Source organism: Erpetoichthys calabaricus, chromosome 1 (genome assembly GCF_900747795.2).
Source record: "Erpetoichthys calabaricus chromosome 1, fErpCal1.3, whole genome shotgun sequence".
In the NCBI taxonomy this organism is placed as follows: domain Eukaryota; kingdom Metazoa; phylum Chordata; class Cladistia; order Polypteriformes; family Polypteridae; genus Erpetoichthys; species Erpetoichthys calabaricus.
In genome coordinates this window covers 302948197-302960946 of record NC_041394.2, presented here as the reverse complement: position 1 = coordinate 302960946, position 12750 = coordinate 302948197, and the positions used below count along the sequence as shown (strand labels likewise).

Sequence of the window (12750 nt, the reverse complement as noted above, 5' to 3'; positions counted from 1 at the left end):
ATTGGCACAATAAGTAACAAGAACAAAATAATATTTTTAACTGCAGTCAAAAATAAGTAGAAGAAACATGTGCAGAATATTCATATATTCAGTTCAGCCATATACAATAAAAAAGTTTTGGATTATGTTAAGAAAGAAAAGTGAAAAAATATTTTTAAAAAATGCATTGATTTATCATTCTTATTTTCGATCCTACTTATCCTGGTCACAGCCATTGGGAATACAAGCAACATTAAAAAATAAGAATCAAAGAGGGATCATTTAGCAATGTCAGCTCATGAAGGCAATAAAGGGAAACGTGGGTTAAGTTTAATTATCTACTAAAACTGCAGTTCAGATCTATCAGCCAGCAGGGATCTGATAAAGTGAGGTGAAGCCTGAACCTTTATTGATTGTTATTCAGCAATAGCTGCATATATTCTACAGTAACATCAAAGCTTAAATCAGTTCACACTACAAGACACAGCAAAACAATGGAAAAATCAAACTAGTTAAACAGTAGAGGGAACAAAACTGAATACTGCTCGTTGTTGTTTTTCAGATAAAAAAAGCACCCATAAGAATGTATTACTTGTCTTCTCCATTTTATATGTTTTGCTCCACACGAATGAGATCACCAGGATAATAAGAGAGTGCACAAGTGAGCCTCCTTTTGTTCTTATCTATTTACCTTACTTCAAACTTCATCCCCAAAAAGATTAAACTAATCTCAGCTTTCAAAACATTCAAAGGAAACAAAACAGTGCGTTTTTTTGATTGTATTCAACAAAGCATTGAAAATTCACAATCAGGTGCTTTGGTGGAAAATAAAGGCACAGGGAATCGGGGGAAAAAAGCTTAATAGTCATGTTGTGGAAATGTAGATCCCATGCTCTCAATTAAAATGACAAGTGTACCTTAAGAAAGAGGCTCAAGAGTGCTAGTGGACTCATCACTGTTCTAAAACAGACAAGACAATTGAAAAGGATAATAGGTTACATAGCATGCTGTGAGAAGTGTAAGTCCAAAAAGGTTGCGCTTTAGCTGGATAATATATTTCTGAGGCAACATCTGGAAAAAATACTGAGACTGATTTACTGTTTGTTTACTTTGATATGTCTGTTTATGTATGTGATTGTTATAAGGTGTTGTGTTTTACTGTTGTTGTATTATAGTTGTAAAATTCATGTGACTGCCCTGAGCCTGTATTTAATGAAGAGAATAAGGATAAACAGAGCTGAAAAAAGTGTGCAGTTTTAGCGTCCATATTAACAAAAGGACAAAGCAATACCAGACAAAGGCCATGAAGAGAGCTATGAAATTAATTACCAAGCTATGGAGGTATGAGCAGAGTGGAAAGATTAAAGGAAATTGAAGATTTGAGATTAAGAGCTAACATGACAGAAATCTAAGTAATGAAGTGACTATATACAGCAGACTAGGTGCTTAGTGTTACACTGGGGCACAAATACAGGCTTGTCAATATTAAATTTCACATGAAATACTTCTTCATAGATACATGGAACATGTTACCAAGCAGCGCAGCTCAAAATAGCACTATATCCTAACTCAGGGTCATGGGGCACTGCTGGAGCCAATCCCAGCCAACACAGGGCGCAAGGCAGGAACAAACACTGGGCAGGGTGCCAGCCCACCGCAGTGAACGAGCTGTGCTTTCGTTTAAACCTTTTCTTATGACTTAACTAAACCACGAAGACAGAATAAACTCTGTCCACTCTTAAATGTGGTACAAAGGACTGGCGAAAATCTATACTGTATGCAAAAATGTAATTTTTTTAACAGTATTTAGAATACAGCTGTGCTTTGTCTGAAGCTGGACTTCACATTCAAACAAAAGACACCCAAGAAGAGTCAATAACTAAAAGACCTGCAATGGAAAAGACAAAAATGTCATGGAAAGCTTCCCAATTTCACTTTAATTTGTTAGGAACAAAGGAGTTTTGCTACTTACTACTTTCTGTCTTACTATTCTTTTTTATTTATGCACTTATTTATTTGTTTAGTGTATTTTTTTTTCCTTTTTCTTTAACTTACTATTTTAAATCATGCATTCACGTTTTATATCCATTCACCTTGTTTCCATGTCTATGCATAAGCCCAAACTATATTTAATCATTTTGTAAAATCACAGATATTGCATCCTGCACATTTTCTGCTATTAAAATGCAATCCCATTTACATGCAAAAGGCTCTCCGACACTTCCGTCAGCTGGGTCACACATCCAATTTTTGCCTCAAGGAATGAATTGGTCACAGCCATTTTTTCTACTCCTCGAGTCTTTTTATAAAGCCATGATGGACAAAACTGTTAAAAAAAATTAACACACTGTTCGAAGGACATAAACAAGATACGTTAAACTGTAAGATGAGCCCAAAAAATGTCTGACATGCAGGCATGATGCTTCACACTTCACAAATGTGACAATGTAATTAGACAGTTGTGAGACACTGTACTAATTAGTCGTCTCACTAACCGTGCACAAATCAAGTCATCTCAAATGGTCAGAAACCCACTCAGACATCTAAGGGTGAAAGTGACATAAGGCTGCAGAGAAACAGCCTAACATAATGACAGCCCATTTTGGAACAAGCATTTAAAAAATAATGTCTACTTTATCATTTCAAAAGTCCTTGGAAGTGGAAGCAAGAACTTCAAGCTAGTGGCAAATGAGGAGAAGAATATGCTCTGTTTTCTCTTGGAACACTATTCACCTTAACCTTTTAGTTAAATTTTGTGCAATCTTACCAATCCATTTATTTGTGTTCTGTTCATTTCTTTCTCAGACTGAAGACCACCAATGCACCTAATCTAGCTCCAGTGGGTGCAGATTCAGCCTGGATGCAACATCATTTCAACACAAGATGCATACAAGCCCCAGCAGTGGAAGATTAGTCACCAATACAGTATATAAATTGGAAAACTAAGTCAGCATATGGACAGCATGGAAACTCCACAGAGAAGATTTGCTAGGAAGAAATTGAGAGCAAAACCCAAACACTGAGAAGTGCTACTACATAAAACTGCTCTTTGCATCAAATACACAAAATGTTTATATGCAGTATTACCCAGCTCTAAATCAAAAGTTATTTTACTACTTTAAAATTATTAAAACACTAAACCAAGATAGAAAGACAGACAGAAAGGTAGACACTATGGCCTGAACACACACAAGAATGACAAAAAAGGCAGAAAATTAAAAAGAAAGAAAACTTCCGACTTGGCTGTCACAGCCACAGTAAGGCATTATGCAGACATGTTGCTGTTGGTATAAAGGAGTCCCATTAGTGTTTCTTGACACAATTCTGCTGAATAATTCGTCCTCAGTGTTAGTGTGTCAGAGAGAGGAGATGCAGTATTGCTCATAATTGCATTCAGTTTTTTTTAATACTCCCCTTTGCTACTACTTCTGGGGATCCATAGTGTGTCCTATAATTGAGTTTGCCCTTTTAATTTGCTTACTAATTCATTGGGCCTCTACTGAAGTTATGTTAACCAGCCTAACACATCACAGTGTTGAAAATTGTAGAAGATATGAAGGATGTCACTGCCCACATTAAAGGAATGCAGTCTCCTAAGAAAAAGAGCCAGCTCCGTCTTTTCTTATACTTTTCTTATAAATAATACACTAGCATGTGAGCAAAAAACACAGTTGAGTGAAACAATGACATTTGTCAAGTCTGTACAATAGTTATCAACTTTGAACTCAATTCAGAAGAAACAAGAATCCCAGTTTATTTATAATGATTTTTTAATTAATGTTACTTGATGCATCCATCAATTTTCCTATCCTGCCTTTTCCTCTACAAAGTAACTGAGAGGCCAAACCTGTTTAGGCAGGAGCCATGCCATTTCAACAAATGGCACATTTAAGCACACCCTCATAGATGGGCCAGTTGAGAGTCGCCAATCAATGTAAAATATATGTACTTGACATATGAAAATTAAACAAATTACCCATAAAAAATCAGAAAATTTGAAAGAGAAAATGACCTGACTAGAAATCTAGATCTTTGAAAAAGCACTGCTAAGACTGCGCTTCTATGGTAGCCATCTTTTTTATATGATAAAAAAGATTCAAACCCACTTCAGGGTTGTAGAAAGGAACTGGGTGTGAGGAGAAAAACTATCTGAAACTGAGTGTCAGACCATTACAGTAGCCACCCAATTACAAACACATGCCTCTAAAATCTTCCAGTTTACCTAACTTACGTGTCTTTGAGAATTTGGAAGGAAAACCAACATTAAAATGGAGAGAATGAGCAGACTGCACACAGACAGTGGCACAGGATTAGGTTCCTAAGATGCTGTATCCATGAGACAGCAGCACTCACCACTGAACCAGATTCTCTGCCAATTTGCTTTAAGTATCAGTTAATACACAGATATTTTAATATACTTTGTTAATCCCCAAGGGGAAATTGTATTTTTGCATGACCTTTGGGGGTCAGAGCGCAGGGTTAGCCATTGTACAGCACCCTTGGAGCAATTTTCAGGTTAAGGGCTTTGCTCAAGTGCCCAACAGAGTAGGATCCCTTCTGACAGTAACAAGACTTGAACCAGCAACCTTCTTGATACCAGCACAGATTTTTGCCATACAGCCACCACTTCACCTATCAAGAGATTGCACAGAATGAAAACAAACCCAGGGCTCTTGAAACACCAGGCAGCAGTGATAACACCTTATTTGTCCACGTATAAAAAAAAATTAAAAATGTCCACCCATCTCTTTTTGAAAATTGTTAATCCAGTTTAGGATCATGATATGTAGGAGACTGCAGTATACAGGCAGATGGCAGGAACCAGGTCTGGACAGAACAATGAAGAGTATATGCTGCTTTCAGTTTTTAGTGAATAAATAATAGTGTTTTTTGTTGGAAAAGATCAAGCCATATGAAATTCCATACAGTATGTTTCTCATTAGTCTTCCATTCTCTAATCCCGAATGAAAAAAAGATTTTAGTATTATTAATACTGGATATGTGGCCAATGCCTTTATCCAAAGTGACCTAAAGATCAAGATATGTTTCAACTATTTGCATCTTTTTTTTTTTTTAACAGTTAGACCACAAACACATTAAGTGACTTGCTCAGAGTCCCACAGTGGATAGAGATGGAAATTGAACTAGAAATTTTGGGGTTTAAAGTCTAGTGCCTTAGCCACATTAAGACAGTGATATACAGTAAGTTTTAAATTCAACTAATAATCAATAAAATATTTTAGTTTTATTAAACAATACGTTATATACTGTATCCCTGCCAATCACATAACTAGTAACATACAGTAGTTCTGCATCTAATTACCAGTTTGTGTCAATATACCGGATTCCTTAATGAAAAAATGAACAATTTGGAGACTTTAAGCTGGCCCTGTGTGGGTGATGTATGCATGTGAATGTTCCTTATATCTGACTACTGCTCATTTGTGGTTTCTTCTAGGCTTGCGCTCAACACTGCATGGACAAGCTTCGGCCACTCCATGTCTCTGAACCGCATCAAGCGAATTTGAAAATGGATGAAGTAAATAATGAAGAAAGCCCTTGATGAGTTTTTTAATATATCATCCAATTTGATTAACAGCTTCATTTATGGCATGCCATTGTTTCTAACAAAAGTGTTTAAGCACTCCTTGCCCTCCGAGTGGCATAGTAAATATGTCACTTTAGCACAAACTCTTGCAACTTTTAAACAAGGTCAAACAAGAGTAACAATTTCAAATACATTTTCTTCAAATGATGAATGATACAAAGCAGGATATATTTTAAACCAGATAGCACTAGGAGGCTTTCATTCAAAACATTCTTTAAAAAAAAAAAGAAAGAAATTGGCTCCTTCTCTACAAGCAATGAGCGCTTTGCAATTTATTACACAGTAGCTGCATGTCTACAGAGTGAATGTGCCTGTTCACCACTTGTGGACTTTGAACCCACACGCCCTGAAAGCTGAAATTGTCACATTTTTAGCTCAGTGCCTTTAAGCCATACATGCAACAAAACAGAAAAAGTCACCACCTCACACCCATTAGAAGTCTCCTTCCCAATGCAATGGCTGCCTAGAAGCCGATGCTCAGTAGGTTCTGAGATGTCCAATGGAGGCCTTCTTTATATTTTATATCATCAAAATCAACATTACAGATGTAGACACTCTAAAAAATTACAACAAGCAACCTTCCCCACAACCAGCATTTCATTCCTCAAACTGAAAAATTCGACATGAGCAAGTTTTACAGATTCAGACAAGTTACAAAATGATTCTGCCTGGTTTGCAGCAAAACCGCTTAAAATAAAACCAGCCGAGTGACTAAAGCAGCACCTTGCTGTGCGTGTTATGTAGAGTAAGTTATAAGATCATAGCCCCAAGAAAGGCAAGGAAAACAGGTCTGGGAAAACTTAATTCATGTAAGAGAAATTTCAGTTATAAATAAAAGTAAACATATATTCATTGGGATACAAAGAGAAACAGCTGGCAGGGGCCTGATATGCTACTGGAATAAATGACCAGATACTTTAGTTTTGTTAATTCCATATTAAAGATAAAGTTTTTACTTTATAGTCATGAAAGGAAAAGAAGACCCTGTTATCAGAGTGACTGCTTCGTATGTGCCACGCAAGTTAAGCTTTGCCTAGGCTTGACTGCTTTGCCTGATGGCCTATATTTTTTTTTTCATTTTATGCATTAAGCAAGTATTCCACCTAATAATTTTCTGAAACTGATAATACTGGTAGTAAGTTTTTTTTTTCTAAGATGGGATCAGATAACTAGAGAATCTGTCTCCAACTTCTTCCCACTGAATATTCATAACATATACACATATTGTAGAGAAACATACACTTGTAACTCACTTTCAGCTTAATTATGGAAATACAGTGCATAGACATTTTAAATTCAGTTCTGTTCATTCTGGAATAATATTTTCATCTAAGAAAAGCTCACTGAACGTACACAGATTTACAAATGCAAAATAAAAAACATACAGTAAATAACAGCAGCATTTATGTACATATTGAAAGAAACATATTTGGTGAAGAGTAACAAAGATAAGATCCTGCACACATTAGACAGAGCATATCTATCTTTCCATCCATCTATCTATTTGTCTGAGCAAACCTAATTCAGTACAGGGTCGTTGGATGCTACAGCCCATCCCAGCCGCGTCATGAGCAAGGCAGGAACCAACTTTGGAGAGGATGTCATTCTGCTGCAGGGTAGAGAGACATCTGTTCACCTCAGGCCAATTTCAAGTTGCTAATAAACCTCACATGCATGTGTTTAGGGGGTGAAAGGAAACTGGAGTACCCGGAGAAAGCCCACACAGTGTAGAGTAAGAGTTATGTTCTGTGTCTTTTTTTATAATAAATATGTGATTATTGAAAGGAAGTGTAATTAATGACAAATTTAAATATATTTAAGGACATAGAGATGGTGTGAAGTTCCATATAGGGCATTTGTGCCCAAACACTTTGTCACTTGCTATACTTGTATATAAATAATGTACATGCACACTGTATATACACTCATATAGTCTACAAAGATATATAGTCTCTATAAAAATATTTATTTTGTATACATATTACTTTATACTTTTATATCTGAAGTACAGTATGCAGATGTGGAGAACTAAGACAAATGGATACAGAAATAAAAAATATGTTTTAGATTTGACTGCTTAGCAGATAAGACACACTAGTAAGCCTGAAACTATTCATCACACAAAGACATGAGGATAAATATAAAATACAAAACGATAAACCTTTCAGATAATCCTGATAATGTAGTTTTTTCAAATAAGAATAATGAGAAAACATGCTTCAGAATAGGCAGCAGGTTTCAGCTCTTTCAACATTTTGGCAAGTGCTCTAAATGGCATCATTGGCTCCATATGCTGGAATTCATTGGGAAGTTTTAAGTATGTAGACATTTTTACAATCTTTGAAGGATTCATTCAATAATTTATCTACATTTTTAAATCAGGCTTGTCAGATTATTACTAGCTTTTATAAATGATTAGTGTCAAGAGCAGCAAACAATGGTCTGTCTCGAAACAGCAGAAGTAAGAAGATAAAGATAAACGTATACTGTATATATAATGTGAGAAGTGAATTACACCTGACTACATCTGGAAACCTTTGCATTTCATGCACCTAAATTTTCATTTGGAGATTTTAGATTTTCAAGTAGCCAAAAAATGTTAAACCCGGCATAACTGTCAAACTGTGTTTTCTTTTAATAATCCTTTTCAACTGACTGAATATGCTTAATTTAGACACAAGCCCATATATTCAGAGTAGTTTACCCAAAAACAGAAGACACTCTTTCACTGGAGTGTGTTCAGACCATAGTGGGTGTGGGTGGATATATTTATTTATCTACAGTATGTATTTATGTATTCAAAGAACTTCTGTAAAAAGCCAAATTTCCCCCTATGGACAAATAAAGTTCTATCAATCTAACCGATTCACCACTCCTTGTACAAAGTTCACTATTATCTTTAAAAGAAAAAGTAACTATGTAATAACTTGTGCCATTTAATATTATTCATGTGTTCATTGTGAAAATATTTATTAGATGATTAAACATAATGAAAGGCACTACATATTGCAGAAAAGTGACTACAAGAATGAAACTTAAGATCATTACAGGACTGTCAAATTTCAGCTAGAAATACCAGATTTAATGCAGTGGCATTCACAGCAGCACCTACTGCGTGATGTCTGATTTAAGGACTATGGATCCAGCTCTCTTCACAGGGGAGAGAAGGGCACCCCTCTATTTAAAGTGGAAAGTAACAGATGGCACTCAACATGAAATGCAACTAATGGTGACAATAAAAGAGGTCATTCTATGTGAAAACTGCAATCATTTACATTCATTTACTAGAACACAGGCAGTTAGCCATGGCTTAGAAATAATTACCAAAAAATAGATACAGTTGGATAAATCTTATTAATAATAATCCTACAGATACTTTCATATTTATTATATATTGATATTGTAAATTATTCACCATTTATTTGAAACATGTTTTTTAATAATAAAAAGTTTTTCTTTCATATTTGGGAAGGCAGAAATAAAGGAAAAACAGATGCTTGATTTTACGGAGGCGATCATTTGTATTTTACAAGTATATCTTAGTAGCTAAACCTACTCATAACGTTCCACCTTTGGTATTATTAAGCTGTATTATGCACCCACCTGCAGGCACTGGGGGAGAGCTGGAAGCTGCAGACTGCGACGGCATTCATCAGTTATTTGTGGGGAAATTTTGTAGCAAACATAATCATACAAAACTCGCCTGTCACTTCTAGTGGATTTTCACAAAGAATAAAATCAACTCTCGTCAATCATTTTGGGGGATTTTTTTTTTCACAAATAATGCAATCACACAAAAGTGCAGCATGATGAAAAGCAGACTGCAATCAAAAAAGATTATAGACGTTAAATCCCCTGCTACAATATTTTTAGCTTGAATTTAAAATGTTCTTCCCTTTTTTGAGAGATTTCCTCCTCCAGTTCAACAGAATAGAATACTGCAATGATGTCAGTCGATTTTTAATAGGCTGGGTACGAGTGAATAAAGGTATGGGCATGAGGGGACCCTGCGCTAAAACGGTGCCTCCGGCCAGAATATAAAATTATGTATTCTTCAATAACAATACATTTGCCGAATTAATATTTTTAACATGTAAATGAAAACGGGATACTTCTTGGGCACTACATTTTGAAACTGTCATCATATAAACCAACCTTGTATAGCGTCTTTAAACATTTGTGAACGGAATCCCGTTTCTACAGTAGACATAATAGTACTGATCACTTTAAGTCATCAGTCAATCATATAGCATCTTTTCACATCGATAACCTTCCCAAGACCATCAGCAGTATTACGAGTCATTGGATCTACTGGTGATACTTCGACAATGACAAGTAGTGACAGACTGGTTGTCATACATTATAGCGGGATCGATCAGATCAATCTAGATAGATAGTTCTAATACAGTTGTGACACTACAGGCGGATTCTATAACAGACAGATGCACATGACATCTACAGCAGTTCCGCACGAGTCTTCTAAGTGCCACAATGACACGCGCTATACACCGGCATTTCCTCCAAATGAACTTACAAGTAATTTAGAAATTGTCAGCATCTGGTTCTTAAATCTTTTTAAAAGAAGAAACTGCTAAATGCCACCAAACAAACTATAGAAGAATCTTGTCTAATAATTATTTTGGTCGTTGAGAAGTGGCCTCCGGACAGGTACAAAGGTCACTGCTTGCAAAGGTGTGTCTTGAAATCGTGTGCCAAGAAGAAAACATTGAAAAGAGCAATAAAACAGGGCGCAACGTTTAAACGATACAGGTGCAGCTAAACTAAACATACTTTACGGAGCTGCAAAGCCTTAACGATGATACTGTAACTTTCTTTCGTATAGCACTTGCACTCTGTTTAATGCAGTTTTATTTTGTTTTAGTCCATTAAAGTGGCTCATTGAATTCGGCAAGTAAAGCACCACTAAATTTGTCTGAAAACATCGGTGTTTTAAGGCGAGTCCATTCTCACTTTTTTGGAATTCAGCCTGCGCGTATCATAAGGCGAGTCCTTTTCCCTAGACTTCCCAAATATCAGAGCGCTTCTGTGTTCAAATGCTTATACTGTAAAGCGGTCCTGCTACGTTCTTATTTCCAAGTGTCACTGACTTCTTTAAAGAGGCAGGTTTCCAAGTGTTGTTAAGCTACAAGGTAAAAGCTCAAACATGCTTCACAAAAAATAGCACAGTAATTTACTTTAAATACTTATTCATCAAATACTGACCGTCAAAAAAAATCAATGTATTCTAAATTATATCGATACAGCAACAATGCAATGCCAGGACACCAATAGCAAGTATAAAGGTTAATTGCCCATCAGGAAGCAGGTTTACTCCAGTTCACAAGCAAATCTTGATCAGAGCTGTTTGCTTGATGGGTTGCATGTTTGTGGATGATTGACCTGGTCCTGACTTCCGATCACTACTGACGTGGAAACTTCAATGTGTTAAACGCAGACGCCGGGCTGAACGTCCAATGTGCCGCGCGGTTTGCCAATTCCAAAGCTGATCAGTGTAGAGCAGCAAACCAGGCGAAGCCACAGAAAAGCATGCGGCTCAACTGGAGTCCTTTGCGGACACAACTTGCCTTTTATACCTCAAGCTATAGATTTTTTAAAAAAGATCTGCCTATTTCAGCCAAAAATAACAGAGAGGAGTGACAGGTTGCCCTTATTGCAACCCCTCTTACCTGTCATCGTAGCAGAAATCGGCGCCCAAGGTGTTCAAATACAGGACCAAAGCGACGGCGCTGCACACTAACTCTGCAATCATTTCTAAAATAAAGAAATAAAAAAGGAAAGAAAGAAAGATCCCTTCGAAAAAATGCAAATCCACTCGGGAATCTTCTTTCTTTTTGTTTAATGTCCTTTAGCAAAAAGAAAAAAACATCCAGCTCCCCAATCCTGGCAAAGTATCAAAAGCAAGTAATCCCAGCATCACGCTTCCTTAACCCATGCTGATTCGGGAGCCTATCGGATAAAGACCGAGAGGAAACGTGCCCGGTGATCGTGAAGGTGCTGGTGATGGTGCTGCTGCAACTAGGGCTGTTGTGGACTGCATGAAGCCAGACGCGCCTCACTCCAGCCGATGTGACTGAGCTAAGCGACCGGCCGCGCGTGGTTAAAGGGGTCCCGCGCGTGCGCGCTCCAGCTTTCGGCTCCGCCTCCCCCAACCCGCTTGCTTGCTCTCTCCCTCTCTCGCTCTCTTTCTCCTTTTCTTTCTCTCTAGAAAAGAGGACTGGACGGCAGAGCGGCAAACGAAAGGCGAAGAGATAAGTGTTTGGGAGAATAATCAACTGGCTTTTGCTTTCCTTCGGGAATGCGCAGACGCATCTTGCTGTAAACGGAGAAATCCCGGCGCGTGCTGCCTGTGTGTGATTACAAGCAACCGTAGCTACAGTCCCGGAGAAGCCCCGAGGGAAGCGATCCGCCGAGATTGTAGTCAGACAATGGATGGGATTTCGGCAGATTCGTGTGCTGCGCTGCTCTGGACGAGTGGCTGGCTGCACAGCCTGATGGCAGCGTGCGAGCGCGAGCCAACATTGTTCATTACTGTCTAATCCAACCCTAATCTACCCCTAATCCTAATGCGCAATGATTTTCATTGTTCTGGAAATAGATTTCCAGTAACGAAGCTGTCTTTTTTTTTAATGTGTTAATCGACATCAGCTGTTTTTTCATCCTTCCACTGTCCGGATTCTGTTTTAAGACGCTATAATGTTAAAATAGGAATGGTCATTTTAAAATAAGAACATTCTTCTTTGTGCGCCTTTTATTTCCTTATGTTAATTCTCTTTTGTAATACAAGTAATTCACAAAAGATGCGATTTTCCTGTAAATATTGTACTGTAGTTTAGGAGTAGTGACATTGAATTTAAGTCCAGAAGATGGCCGGTTCAGTCCTTGTGTCGGACACACTGTAAAACACAGAGGAAGTTAAATACCCTGTCGTTTCAGTTTTATGTACAGTATATGGGAAAAAATCCATCCGTTTTCCAAAACCGTTTATCCAGAACAGGAATGCAGGGAAGCCTGTCCTATCAAGTGCAAGAACAATACCTGAACAGGGTGCCAGTCATTGTGAAAAAAGAAAAACTAATTCATTTTCCACATGTATAACGTTCAGAGTTTCTCATTGTTAACTACACAGACTCGCTTAGTCCAAT

General features: G+C 37.3%; 1 protein-coding gene across 1 annotated transcript in view; it reads right to left on the bottom strand.

Moving 5' to 3' along the window:
- The window catches only part of tmtc2a (transmembrane O-mannosyltransferase targeting cadherins 2a), a 518416-nt gene extending 506198 nt beyond the window's left edge, over positions 1-12218 (bottom strand). The window contains exon 1 of the mRNA XM_028817226.2: positions 11275-12218. Coding sequence (XP_028673059.1) covers positions 11275-11357 — 83 coding nt within the window. The 5' untranslated portion in view covers positions 11358-12218. The remainder of the gene's footprint in view (positions 1-11274) is intronic.
- Positions 12219-12750: the final 532 nt, after the last annotated feature.